Source organism: Lonchura striata, chromosome 6, assembly GCF_046129695.1.
Source record: "Lonchura striata isolate bLonStr1 chromosome 6, bLonStr1.mat, whole genome shotgun sequence".
NCBI classification, from domain to species: Eukaryota; Metazoa; Chordata; class Aves; order Passeriformes; family Estrildidae; genus Lonchura; species Lonchura striata.
The window spans coordinates 27,144,278-27,158,931 of record NC_134608.1 but is presented as its reverse complement, the minus strand read 5'-3'; the positions used below and the strand labels follow the sequence as shown (position 1 = coordinate 27,158,931).

General features: G+C 35.8%; 2 protein-coding genes across 11 annotated transcripts in view; one reads left to right on the top strand and one right to left on the bottom strand.

Annotated features, from left to right (window-relative positions):
* The window catches only part of NUBPL (NUBP iron-sulfur cluster assembly factor, mitochondrial), a 284,585-nt gene that overhangs the window by 37,913 nt on the left and 232,018 nt on the right, over window positions 1–14,654 (top strand). The gene's annotated exons all lie outside the window — the stretch shown is intronic.
* HECTD1 (HECT domain E3 ubiquitin protein ligase 1) overlaps window positions 1–14,654 on the bottom strand; it is a 60,810-nt gene that overhangs the window by 4,474 nt on the left and 41,682 nt on the right. For 7 of the 10 annotated variants that reach the window (XM_021539332.2, XM_021539339.2, XM_021539336.2 and 4 more), the window contains exons 26-37: window positions 13,746–13,967; window positions 11,918–12,051; window positions 9,606–9,762; window positions 8,533–8,755; window positions 6,011–6,065; window positions 5,588–5,770; window positions 5,031–5,241; window positions 4,864–4,949; window positions 3,156–3,283; window positions 1,267–1,468; window positions 985–1,122; window positions 120–727 (exon numbers count right to left, since the gene is read on the bottom strand). In XM_021539332.2, the coding sequence (XP_021395007.2) occupies window positions 120–727; window positions 985–1,122; window positions 1,267–1,468; window positions 3,156–3,283; window positions 4,864–4,949; window positions 5,031–5,241; window positions 5,588–5,770; window positions 6,011–6,065; window positions 8,533–8,755; window positions 9,606–9,762; window positions 11,918–12,051; window positions 13,746–13,967 (2,347 nt within the window). The remainder of the gene's footprint in view (window positions 1–119; window positions 728–984; window positions 1,123–1,266; window positions 1,469–3,155; window positions 3,284–4,863; window positions 4,950–5,030; window positions 5,242–5,587; window positions 5,771–6,010; window positions 6,066–8,532; window positions 8,756–9,605; window positions 9,763–11,917; window positions 12,052–13,745; window positions 13,968–14,654) is intronic. The other 3 variants (XM_021539340.2, XM_077784048.1, XM_077784049.1) reach the window with 1 other exon arrangement.

The following is a 14,654-nucleotide window of genomic DNA, read 5'->3' as shown; positions in this document are numbered from 1 at the left end:
CCCTTGCAATGATACTATTTAAAACTAAGCTTTATTACTAATTCATTTGTAATTATGTGTTGGCTTCTTTCTCTAACACAAGACTGTTTGTCTATCTATAAATAAATATGAAAACTTACCCCAAATCCTCTATGCTAAGAGGAGGCCCTGAACCTGATGGATTCTTCAGCATTAATTCCTGCAGTTTCGTGTTCTTTTCATCTTCTGACAGATTTTTGTTGCTTAGAATTTGACGTCTTTTAATTGCAAGGTCCTTAATTTCTTTTAGAAACCTAGCTCTATGTGGATTTACTAATTCAAAGTCTTCCCATGTCAAAATTCCATTAAACCAGGCAGGAGGCTTAGGTTTTGGTGGATCAAGAATAAATTCTGATTTGGAGTCTTCTTCCAGACTTCCTACTGACAAAGAATCATGTCCTTCTTCTGTAGAAGCCTCTGACTGACTTTCAGTACAGTGCAAGTCTCTGTCACCCCGTGATTCATATATCAACTTACTCATGTTACTTTTAATGTCCCCCATACACATGAGTTTAAAAAAAGGCTTAGAAATGGGTAAATCCACAAGTCTATTGTCCTGAATGCATTTAGCCAAGAAAATTCCAAGGAAATGAAAGAGTTTGGTTATTCTCTCAAGTTCATCACTATCTTGTGGGAATGGTGCTGTAAACAGTCCACATGATCTCTGTACATAGTAGCCAGGTGGTTTCAATCCACCACCAATATCGACCTGATTTAAGAGACAGACAAAAAAAGCAGACATGGTTAAAGGTGGATTTAATTAGATATCTGCACTAACTTCTTATATTCTACTGCTCTGTTAAAAAGAGAAGTATTAAAAAAAACAAATGTGGACCAGAGTGATCAATCTTGACCATGATGACTAGTTGCTGCATGAACATGTGTGCTTCCTTCCTAGATGTCTAGTTAGTTTTTCATTTTTTTTTTTACACAAGTACTCAGTTTAAAATACAAATTAAAATGTACCTGTCGGGACTCATCATCTGGAAAATCATCATCACAAAGCCAAGCTCCCAAATCTGTCCTCTGAAATTCTGCTGCCACCAATGCATAAAATTCCAAGGTAGGACCCAGGCCTGTTCCTTCCTCCCCTAAAAACTCAACCTAGAAAAACATAAGGAAAGTTAATAGTAAAAGAAAATCCTAGTGAAATGTTCAGCGTTGGTTATGGAACAGGATATTCAATATCCTGTCCAGTACATTAGAAATAGCTATCTAACCTCGCTCTGCTAGGCAGATATGCTTTACCTCTAGAACAGATTTTCTGTCTGCATGAATCTGCATGACATTTTCTGCCCATTCCATCAAGGATTCACCTCGCGGAACTTTCACTCTTTCATGTTTGAGGCGTCCAACTCTGAATTCTCCTGGATCATCACGTCGTACTGTACTTGTGGTCCTTGTCCGTTCCACAGTGGCTTCACGTCTGTTCTGCAGCCATACAATTGCTCTGGAAAAAAAACCCAAACAACAGTTCTTGAAAACTTCTGTGTCTTCCAGCATGAAAACTTGCAAGTAGTCACCAATAAAAAGTGACTTGTTAAGTACTAATTGCCTCCTAATTTTTTTTAGATATAAACCAAACTAAACTATTTATCAGCCAGAAATGCCCCAAAATATGGACTGCTTCATATTTGATGAAGTCAGAAAACCAAGTAATTTCTAATATAAGTGCCATATTCAGATGATAGCAGCAATAAAAATATACAGTTCCTGATCTGAATTACTATAGATTTCACACTACAGGGGAAAAAACAAAAGGTAGCATTTACTGTTGCAACTTTTAATCACAGATGCTCAAAACTGTTTAGACACAAATTACACCTTTCATTATACACCCCATTAATACTGACCAAGTTTTGCAGAGTTATTTACTAACACACAGGAATGAGAGCAACACAGAACCAAAGTTCAAGTGCAGTCATAGACAAATAGACCCCTATCAGTGAAGAACAGCTACCTTTATTAGCAGTACTTACACAAAGTCAAATTTCCAAATTTTTGTATGTATTATCATCTATGCAGCAATAAACTACCTTCAAAGCTATCATCTGTTGATTGTTTTAAAAAAACAGCCAAGTGTCATGACAGACACAGCAGAGAGTGTACATACACACAGTCCATACAGAATAGACGAGTTTCAATAATTACTTCCATTATTTTAAGAGCTTAAGAAAGCTCTTCACTTACAAAGTAAATAACATGCAATGTTTCCTCAGAGATCTCCTTAAAATGCAGCTTCTCTAAAAATTACCTTCTTCCAAAAGAAAATTAAAAAGACCCCAAGATATGGACCATCTTTCTGTAGAAGTTAAAATTTTTTCACAATAAGAAGGTTTAAACTGATGTCTTGCAAGTTAATACCATTTCTTCTCTTCCTTATTCTTTCTTTTTAAATACCTAATTTTACGTTACTCATGAGGCATTTCTACTGCATGTAAGACAAAACAGTAATTCTAGCAACTCTCTCTATTCTTTGATTTGAAAAACAAAGTGTAGCAAGAGCCAAGAAAACCCTTAAAAACTAATTCTTCCTTCTTGTTACAAAAAAAGTATACCAGCAAAAAGGTTTACACTGTCTACATACTCTAAAAATTATGAATGCTGCAATCAAAATACTAATGATTCCAAGGTAATGAAGAACTCTAGAGGATATCCTTAAATGTTTTAAAGTCTGGTTTTGTTCTAATTTCATTAGGCAGCTTATAGCAACTTTCAAAATAACATATTTTTGTTTTTTTCTGTTTTGTTTAAACATTATTGAATTAAAAATAAATGAACCAAAACAATCAGAAGTTGCTGTAACTATAAAAACGTGTTTCCAAAAAACTTTCAGTTCATATGATTCTCCAAATGTTTCCTATTTTTTTAGTCCTTTATGTAATGAACTTAGACAAACTGGCCAATAGGATAACCTGGCTATAAGTACACAAGCACATCTTGAAGTTAAAAAATTAAATCCCTTGTCATTCTGAGCTTTTCCATCTTCTTCCTTCCATTACCCAAAATTATTCACATTTGGCAAGAAAAATTTGTCTCATTAGAATTAAGGTCCTTCTGGAAATCAGCAACTTAGAAACTACTATATGTAAAAAATGAAAAGAAAGCAATCATTCTTCTTTTATTTTTTTTTTTACCTTGATGCTCCAAATGCTGTACAAGTGAAGTACAACTGTCTCGTTTCAAATGGAATTAAGAAAGGACACTTGCTTGTTAGCTGCTCACACCAGTCTGGCAAAGCTCCACTTGCTAGTGCCAAGGGTTCCTATAGTTTAATGCAAGGAATAAAAAAACCACCACCAGTGTTAGTAATATTTGACTTAGGTGGTCCCAACAAGTTTGTAACTAAGTACATACACAGCAAATACACCTAAATACAGTTTTTATCTGTGCTCACATAAGTTTCTTTCTTCTCAGCAACTGAGACTTTTCCCCCTTTTAAAAGCTAGCAATATGGAAGCTGTATGAGGAGTGGCTGAGGTCACTTGGTCTGTTCAGCCTGCAGGAGACTGAGGAGAGACCTCACTTACAATTCCTCATGAGGGGAAGGGATGGGGCAGGCACTGATCTCTTCCTTGTGGTGACAGTGACAGGACTCATGGAAATTTAGTCTAAGTCATGGGGGACTTAGGGCAGATATCAGGAAAAGATTGTTTACCCAGAGGGTGGTTGGCACTGAAGAGGCTCCCCAGGAAAGTGGTCACAGCACCAGCCTGACAGGGTTCAAGAAGCATTCAGATAGTGCTCTCAGGCACAGCGTGTGCCTGCACAGATCCAGGAGCTGGACTTGATGATCCAAATGAATCCCTTCCAACTAAGTATATTCTGTGATTCTAAGTTCATAAACTTTCTAAGACTTAAGAGTGGACACAGGGTGCTTTGGCACAGACACTTAAAGTTGTAGTAAATCTCTGGGATTTACACTACTCAAAGCACTGTGGGGAGATCTTAATACCCAATTACCTGGAAAGAATTACTCCTGAGTTTTGTCCAAAAGAAATTAGATATTATCATCTCAATATTAGAAGACACGAAAGAACCTTGATGGTAGAAAATTATTCCCTTGAAATATTATTACAGTCCCTTCTGAAATACAATTATAATACACTATACTACAGAAATTATTACTACAAGGATGTTAATGGTACCAGAACAATCTTTGAAAGAACACAAAAAATTGAAAATTTTTTTTAAACAAATAATTAGGACAATGTGAGTGTAAAAAAAAAACCCTGAACCTCAAAAAGCACACAAGGGCTAACTATGCTGAGAATCTTCTTTAATCTTTGTTGAAGAAAATGTAGCTCAACTGCAGAACTACATCCTAGTAGTAGAATATAGTTCTGCATCCTTTTTCCTTTTAATGTATCATCCATCCATTTTCCTTTTAATGTATCTAACTAACATGTTACCAGTAGGATATTTTCTAAATGCTATTTTTGAAAGTTTATGTAGAATGTATGAGTAATAAAATGTCTGTGAACCCTAACATAATCAATTGTCTTTTTTACATTATCATCAGGCAGACATACATACACTACATTCTAACATTGATGTCTGGCACAGAAAAAAGATTATTATTATTATTATTATTATTCATAACTAAAATACATCAAGTAAAAAAGTTTTGTATGCTTTGTACAAAAACAAACAGCATGGTTTTATTCAGACTAGTCTGTTCTTACAGAATTTACTCATTCAAAATATAAGGAAGAAATTACGCATGAAACAATTCAAAAATAGCAAAATACAATCATTTCAAAGAGTCAAGATAAGGAAGAGAAAAACAGAGTCCTAAAAACAATACCACATATATACACTGTGTATAATGTATGAGTGTAATACCTCAATCTGCTGCAGAATCTTTGTAGTAATTTTTTTACTTGTGAATTCATCTGGTGGAAAGTTAAACTGAGGATGCTCATCTCCTTCTGAAAATAATCAAGACAAAAGTTTTCCTTTATTTCTTTTCATTAAAGTATTTCAAAATCTCTGCCAATTAACTAAGTTACCTTCTTGAGAAATCCGTGTTGTGTAAGGATCACTGGCAACTATATACAAAATTCTAAGTAACTGCAGAACATCTTCTACTCCACAGGAGTTTTGTCCACTGCCAGCTTTGGCCTGGGGCTGTTCCTTGGCCAAACTAAGGATATCAGAATTTTGAAGAGTAGAAATGGCTCCTTGACTCAATCCAGATTTTGATCCATGCTCACAAAAGTCCTGTAAAAAAGAGAATGGTTAAGAATGAAAACTGTGTGTGTTGCTGTCTTTAGGATTGTATTCCAAATTGATTTCAAAAAATCAAAACAGTTCCTGTGTTCAAACTTAACACTTAATCAAATTGTGCAGGGTGCAGATCATTATTCAAATGCATTTTAACACAACTACGTTTAACAGAAGACATTAAATATAAAGGCAAAAGCAGCAAAACCTAAACTTGAAACTGGCTTTTGAACATTCAACTTCCCTATAAATACCATGGCTCTCCCTCAACAAGAATCTTTAAAGCTGCAAAACAAAGCACACAGCCATTCATAATAAAAAAGGTTTGGATGCAGACATATACCTTGTATGCAGCTATGAGCTGGGAACAATTTCTGTTTTTCCTAATACTTTTATTAGTGCCGGTTAATTTCCAGTGGCGCAGGAAAGCTGAGTCTGCATTCTTCTGCAGGTAGGTTATCAAGTCATTCTTTGGTAATTCATCAGTGCCAAGGTACTGCTCCACATGCTCTACTGACCAGCAACCCTACGACAGGAACCACCAAATGTTGGTTTTTCCTGATTGTAAAGTCTTTAAGATTTCACATGCAATATATAATGTCTTTTTTTAAAGGAGCATGCATTTACAAATATACTCACTAATATTCTTTAAGTAATTGAAAACTGTTAGTTTTTTTTTAATGTAGCATTTCAAAAACTGCCACAATATTTCTTTTGCTTTTATTAACGCAGCCATAAAACATAAAGGCACAGAAGTAGATCTTACCATTTTTCCACTTTCTTTCTCTTTATCAGAATCCTTCATTTCTCTGTACATGATTCTAGACATCAAAACAATTAATTAATACTTCATACTCATAGCACATCCTCTAAATTCTGAGGTTATACATTGACTTTTAGGTATCAGTGACGTTTAGATAATATAAAATAGCAACAGCAGCTGCTCGCCTTCTGCACAGCACATCTGAGATACCTTGAGGCAGCAAATTTCTCAAGCTCTATTTTCATGATGTTGGTATTTATCTTGCAAAGTATTTATGTTTCTTTCAGTGAGACTTGAGTAATCAAACAACCTTCATTGTGCCAATTTCCCAAATCAATTTGAGATTTTTCACTACATGTGCACCAACTCTTTAAAATTTTGAAGTCGTAGGGAAGCTTGCTGTACATTAACTTAGAAGGCATACACATTTACAACTATTTTTCATGTTTTCTTACTAGAAAAGTTTGAAAACAAACTGTTCAAACATACAATTTTTGACAGAAGACAACTCATAAAATAGGTGCAACAGAAAAGCACTGATGAAATCTAAACTACAGTTAAAAATACTGCACCTCTCCTTACTGCAGTTGTCACTTCCGTATACATCATTCTTCAAAGCATGACAGAAGTTACATTGATTAGGGTGGTAAATGGAAAACACTCCCCCATCTAGTGTAACACTCCCCAAATATAGTCTTACAATTTCTGCCTATTACTATAAAGCTAGTAAGGTCAAATTAACATCAAGAAAATAACTGTTACAAAGGGCCCTCAAATATCATGTTTAAATAGAATTTCCTGTATTTCAGTTTGAGCCCTTTTTTATTCTTGTCCTTTCACATTTCAACAAAGGAAAGTCCACAGTCTAGCTTCCCTATGTCCTCCATCAGGTATTCATACACATCAGTAAGAGCCCACAAGTCCTTTTTCCTCCAGGCAAGACAGACACAGATCTCTCAGCCTCTTCTTTGTATGACAGAAGCAATCAGCCTTTTAATCATCCTAGCAGCCCCTTGCTAGACTCAATCCAGTGTCCATGTTTCTCTGTTACTGAGGAGCCCTGAACAAGGACACAGCACTGCAGGTGTATCTCACCACTGCTGAGTAGTTGGGGATGATCACCTCACTCAACCCTCCTAATGCAGCCCAGGGTGCTACTGATCTTCTTTGCTACCAGGGTCCACAGCTGCCTCATGTTTAACTTTATGTCCACTCGGACCTTCAGGGCCTTTTTCACCAACCTCCTTTCCAGCCAGCTGGCCCCCAGCCTGAACAGGCTCACACAGAGTTACTTTTCCCTATCTGACAGACTTTACATCTCCCTTTGTGAAATGTCATGACACTCCTGTCTCCCCATTTCTCCAACATGATGAGGTCTTTTAGAATGGCAGCACAACCAACTGGTCCAACAGCAACTCCTCCCCAGTTTTGTTTAGCCTGGAAGCTAAGGGTCTGCTCTGTCCCATCATACAGTCAACTAATGTAGGTGTTTAAACAGTCCTGGACTCATATCAACACTTGGGGTATACCAGCTGGCCTTTACACCAAGGACCATAACCATCTGAGCACAGCAGTTAAGGCATTTTTCAGACACTATCTAGTCCATGCCTTCTAAGTTTGTCATTGAGAAAGCATTGAAAGCCTTCCCAAAGTTGAGGAAAATAACATCTGCTTTCTTCTCATCCACTGAGCTAGGCATATAGTAGAAGGCTCTAAGGACAGTTACGCATGATTTTCTCTTCATAAATCCATGCCACCTACTTCCAATCACCTTCTTATCCTTCATCATTTGAAAATGGTTTCCCAGACTATCTCCATCACCTTTCCAGGGATTAAAGAGTGATCAGTTTGTAGTTCCCTAGATCTTTCCTGAATTTGTGGGAGGCAGGAATGACACTTTGTTTTCTCTGGTCCTCAGAAGTATCTCCCAACCCTCATGATCTTCCAAAGACAACAGAGAATGGCCAGCTTGCATGGGTACATTCCATTGAGTCCCATGGACCTGTATGTAAGTGTTCACTAACCTTTTGCCATTCACGTATCACCAGATTCAACTCCAGATGTGCTCTGGCTTTCCTAATGCTCTTGCCTTCAAGTTGGGACAACTAGGATTCCTCCTAGATCACCTGGCCCTTCTACCACTCCTTGCATGCTTCCCTTTCATGTTTCTTTGTTAATCCACACAGGCCTCCTACTGACTGACTTCCTACATATTGGGATGGACTGTTCTTATGTCTGGATAAAGTGATCCTTGAAAAAAAATCAACCAACTCTCCTGGACTTCTCTTTTTGCTAGGAATACAACCCCATAGGATTTTTCCAAGCAGATCCCTAAAGGCTATGATTTTTTTCCTCAGTTTTGCAGGCACAGCAGTAGTTTTAAAACCATTAATAACGTCCTGACATAAACACAAAAAAATCTGATTCTAGAATTGCTTATTCCAGAGGAGGAGTTAAAAAATTAACATCCATTTTCTAATCAGTCACAGTGTTCTCTAAACAGACTAAGGAACTGGTGAGCTTACGTGTATGTTGGCTCCCAAATACGTCTAAGTTTGTCCGATTTCACACTGCCATTACAGGAAAGCTGTAACAATTTCTGTACATAGTAAAAGATGGTGGATCGAAAGTTTGTTAGGGGCAGTTCTACTTCTCGAGTTGTTCCGAGACCTGAAACTTTCAAGGTAAGTGCTAAACGTGGCGAAGGCATGCACTCAACCTCTTCCAAGAGTTCTGAATGAGGTGTACCTGCAAAAATCATTTGAGAACCCTTAACACAAAATATATAATGCATGACAAGGTGGCTTCAGCATCAATAGCATGGTTCAACAAGGAAGTGTAACGACTTACTGCACACATGCCAAAGAGAGATGAGACAATTCTAACTATGAAATAAATTATGACTGAACCATTTCTCTATGGGAATAAAATTAACAGGAATTTCTGAAATCCCTACTGATCCCTATATCTTCGTAACATCTTAGATATTATCACAGTACATGCATTCTTTTCCTACACAGTACCTTCCTTTTAGTTCTTCAACATAAGCAGTGGCTTATTTCCACATATGCTAAAACTTACTTATTCCTCTCTGTAATGAACACTGAGTACATCCACTGTGCTGAGTAAGAATGAACTAAGGAGCCAAGGAGCAAGATCAGGTGCTGTGCTGCTGACCATACACACTGCTCCATCACTGCATTACCTTGCCCCTCCCTCAGCTTTGCACTGTTCCAGCACATCCTCTCCAATCAAATCTATTTGGGTAGCTTTAACACAGTTAAGTCCCTGCAGATCAAACCAGGCATGTTTAGCACATCTTTAACATATCAATAGATTTTATTATCATGGTAATAGATGATCCTAGTTAAATTCCTAAATTTGCTTATTTTACACAGCACTTAATTTCTTTTTCCCCTTAATAATACTTAGATCTGCAGAGGTAGATGAAACGCTCTTTCAAACAGAGAAAAGCCACACAGCCACAAGAGCATGTTGTACTGATTAACAGTGATGGCATCCCCAGATCCAGTGGGCACTTAAACCATGAATCTCCATACTAAAGCCAGATTAAGCATCACATACTTTGTCAGCATACCTGGTGGAGGGATTTCTAGGTCAGTTGTCTGTTGCACATTAGTACGACCAGGTCTTGGGTCAAAAGCAGGAACCAATGCAGAAAACTGTCGTTTCAATACATAATCATCATCCCATGTTCTTCTACGGCCTCCTTTGGTTTCATACTCTTCTTCTTCCTGATAAAAACCAAACAAACACACACCCAAAAACCCTAGCTGTTTTTGTTTTTTTTTTGATTCTGCTAAAGAGAATAATTTGATTAAAAAAATGAGAGTTCATGAATACAGCAGTCACACACTAAACTGCAACTCTACTCAGCTCTGTTAAGGTTGCATCTGGAGTGCTGTATCTAGTTCTGGGCTCCTCAGTCAGGAGAGACACAAAGCTCCTGGAGAGGCTACAAATATGATTAAGGGACTGGAGTGTCTCTCTTAGGAGGAAAGCCTGGGTGAGCAGGGCCTGTTCAGCCTCAAGAACAGGCAAATGAGAGGGGACCTCATCAGTGTCTGTCAGTATCTGATGAGACAGTGTCAAAAAGATGGATCCAGGCTCTTCTCAGTGGTGCCAAGCAACAGGACAAGAGACAGAAAGTGACACACAGAAGTTCCCCCTGAACATGAAGAATTTACTGCGTGAGTAAACACACACTGAGACAGGTTGCATAACAACCTGGAGATATTCAAGAACCATCAAGACACAATGCTGAGCCATATGCTCTAGGATGACCCCAGTTGAGCAGGGAGGCTCGACCAGATGACCCACTGTGGTTCTTGTCAAGTTTACTCATTCCATTATTTAATTATGTCTTCATTATGTTAGTTTTCTCTATAAAATCAACACAAACTAAATCAAAGCTGGCACAAGTGTATTTACAGTTTCTAGAAAGAATTAAACTTTCCCTAAAGCACCAGAACATAGGAAAATATAGAGCACTGTAAACCAGCAAACTTGGTGTCAATGTTTTGTGCATTCCACAAACTTTGCAATACCAGAGGTTCAAATACGTGTCAAATATATCCAGTGATGTCAAAATAAACATATTTATATTTTTTGAAAACAAGAAGCACTTTTTTCCAAAGTGTATATATATATAAATATATATATATGCTGATACACAATGTATATATTTTATCCAGAGATTAAATCAAGTATCAAAATACTAGAACTATTTTGGTGGGGAAAAATCTCATTTTCAATAAGCCTTAAAAATTTTAATTGGTTACGAATTTTTTACAAGCTTTTAATCTGTTCAACTTCTCATTGAGCAGAATTGCATGGTATATCAGAGGGAAAGGTACCAGAACCCAAGAAAGGAAATTTTTTTTTTCCAGGCCTGCTTCTTGCTGTGTAATCTAATGCAAAATCTATTTTAGCTATTTCTGCTACTTCCCATGAACAACAATAGTAACCCCATTTAATAATTTTTTTAAACTGGTCAACATAATACAAACTAAAGTTACTGTTTGCATTGTAGATCCATTTAAGTTGTACTGGCTTGAGTTTTTTCCTAACTTTGTATTGTTGTACAAAAGGTGAAACATCAAGATGTTTAGTCATGTACCTGAGTCTCTATTAAAACCATAAACAAAGTAAGTTAAAATGCTACATATTTTGGTTCAAATGAAATAAATATTTGCATATTAATTAAAGATGAAGTCTATAATTCCATCAAACAATATTTATATTTATTCTGTAAAACTTTAAGTTAGCATTAGTGAAGCCTTCAATTTTTCCTCTTAGATTTCGCAATATTCATTCTGATCACTTCAGTGATAGTAGAAGACCAGGCACTGTTCATTCCAGTAAAGAACAACCAAATGAAAAGCCAGAACTCCTGATAGTCTAGGCAAGAACCATGAGAACTACCATGCTGGATTTTGTCTAGCTCCCACCCCATTGTTTTTTTTGTTGGGGTTTTGGGAGTATTCTTGAGAAGAGAGATATTTCCTATGGCAAACTCTTCATACAGGCCTACAGTTAAACAACACCAGAAATTAATCACTACAAAATGCAGCAGTGTGCATTATATATCCACAGTCATACTATTTCATCAGCCTGTGAACTAGTGATCCATCATTTCTACTGTCTGTCGACCTGTTCCCAGCATGGTTTAAGACATTAATTCTGATCTGTAAAGTCTTGGGTATGTTGGTGTTTAAAAAGACTTCTTGTGGTTTTGACCATATGCAAGAAAATAAATGAATCTAAATAAATTTGTTTTAACTAATGGAGATACTGTAGCTAGGACTTCTTATTGCCAAAAAAAAAGGCTGTGGATTCTTAAAGCATCTGTTAGTCAATTAAGTATCATTGATGCTAACTATATCATACCATAACTTCTTCATATTCTTGATCTTCTTGGTTATCATCTTCATTTTCATCATCTTCTTCATCTGGTTCAGGTAGATCCTCATCATCATCTAACTCTGCCAACAGAGTACTAGCTCGGCAGCTATCAAGAAAATCTGTAACATATGTATATATATTTACATACAGAACAAAAGACAAGAATAACTTTTAAAGCAGATTTTTTAAAATAAAGAACAGAAGCATTGGGAAGAGTGAAAAAAGAAATATCACTTAAATCAGAAAAAAAAAAAATTGCTTACTGCATAACAGGAATGAAAGCTGTGGTAAAACCACATAACTGTTAAAAAGTCCATGGATCTAGTCAACAGCGTAACTACAAAAGCACTTACTATTGGTACAATTAATAGTGATCAGCAAGAGTGATCTGTTCCTCATTTGATTATAACATTTTATAATTACACTTATAGGAGATTACAAATGATGTCCAGAAAATGGTGCACAAATGCATATTGTCTGTTTCTATGTCTCAATAACTTAAAAACAGGTGAGTGACATAATTTCCACTAAAAACACGTGGTTTATACCTTAACTTACAATGTAAAGGTAAGGAGAGTAATATTTTAAAGATTCAATTGCTAATTAATTACTGTAAAAAGAAGTTGAAGGCAAAATTCCATTTTACTCACTTAGTACTGAGATTTAAAAAACAACCTCCCAAAACCAAAAAAGAAGTTCACAGCAATCCAAGTGGACTGGAATAAAGCTTTGAACTTTTACATTTTTCTATGCACATAGAAACCATCTATACCACCCAAACACCCTTCCTATAGTTGTTATACTCCCTACTGATACGTGAATGCATTCTACTTGTGCAGTTGTTGGTGATATATATTAAGATGTGTCACCCAATCAAAGTATCAATTTAGACTTAATTAAAAGAGTAAAGAGAAATGGTATATGCAGATATATTAATCAACTGACTCCAAGTGGTTCAATTCCAATACCCATTGAAATGACCAGAAACTTTTCAAGCAATTTCAATAGACAGCAACATAGAACACAATCTTAATACAACAATATTTTAAATGAAGTATCTTTCTTTCAATAATATCTCACAAATCAATAAACTTTACATTAGGAAGTATTTTCCACTATCCAACCCAAGTTTTTCTTGACTTCGTTTTATCAGCTTGATTCCCACGTATTACTAACTGAATTATCTAAACCTTATTTCACTGTACTCATATGCCTCAAGTAACCTCTGTCCTGAAGTCTGTTTCTAGGGTACAGTGTGCACATAACTCCGGATTTGTTTGTCAAATCATATAATTTCATTCCTCCTGCCAATTTTTGTGGTTTTTTCCAATTTTTTGAAATTACTATTACAGCATTGAGATACCTGGAAGCTATTTTAAGGGTACACTGGGCCTAATGGTGGATGCTTTTCAATCAGAGTAATACAAGGTACATGAGACTTTGCATGTAAGCATGCCTGTACAACACAACAAAAAATAATATTTTGATTGTAATTAGAAGTACATATGCAAACTACATTAGGAACTAAACTTGATGAGGGAAAATATTCAAATACTTAGATAAACTATACAATAAATAATAGTAATATGGGATAGAAACTGCTGAGAATAAAGATTTGAAAACACAAGGAAATACTACTACATTAATATTATTTTACTTACTGCCTTACAGAACTAGTAACATACAAACAGCTCAACTTTCAGATACTTTTCAGTAAATAAACTACTAAATGAGAAAATAATAACATTGGGATAGAAGGAAAAGTCATTAATGGGAAGTCTAATGCTTATGTTCATTCAAAAATGAAACTTACCATATAAAGAATATTCTGCCTCCTGCCCTGTATCGCTCTCACTAGATGTTGATGTTAGGCTAGTAGTTAGAGTATTACTAAGCGACTGACCAACAGATAAAACTGTAGTTGCTGTAGCTACATTGCTGCTGCTAGTAACACTGGATGTAGACATGGTCACTGTTGATGTGGTACCAGTTGTAGTCAGATTAGGAAAACTTTGGGCACCCATAAGAGGAGACGCTATAGATAAAGATATGGTAAGATAAAATAAATTATTTGATGACTTGAAGAGTACAATTTACATGCATGACTCCTGTGTTGAAAAATATATTTGGGGTTGAAAAATTACCAGTGTTATTTTATAATAAAGAACAACAGACTATAAAGGGGAAGGGTTTCCCAATGCAGAAGTGGACCTTACAGCATAGATGCCCACTTCTGGGCTTATTCCCTTGCAAACATTTGAAATAAATAATTTTATCAAATAAATCCCCAAAATCCCACTATATATCTGAAATTATTTAATTTCATTTTCAATATATGTAAAGAATGTCTGAAATTTGTTACTCCAACATTGTGATCTATCATTAAGCCTAAAATGAAATTTAACATCTAAATTACAGTATTACATAGCGCAAACAAGTTAATTATATATAAGTGAATTGGAAACAGAACATACTAAAACAAATGTGAAACTTGTGATTACTGTGCATTTTTCTAAGGTTCTTAAATTAGCTCTGACTTGTTATTTTTCAAACAACTACAAAAATATATGTTCATCAGTCAACATACCTGAACTGACAGCACTGTGAAATATATGACTTATGTTAGATGATTTATAATTTTCAGAATAAGCAAGCAACAACTAAAAAGTTACCTTACTGCACATTCAAATAAAACAGTAAACGCATTTTAGTGAACAACTGA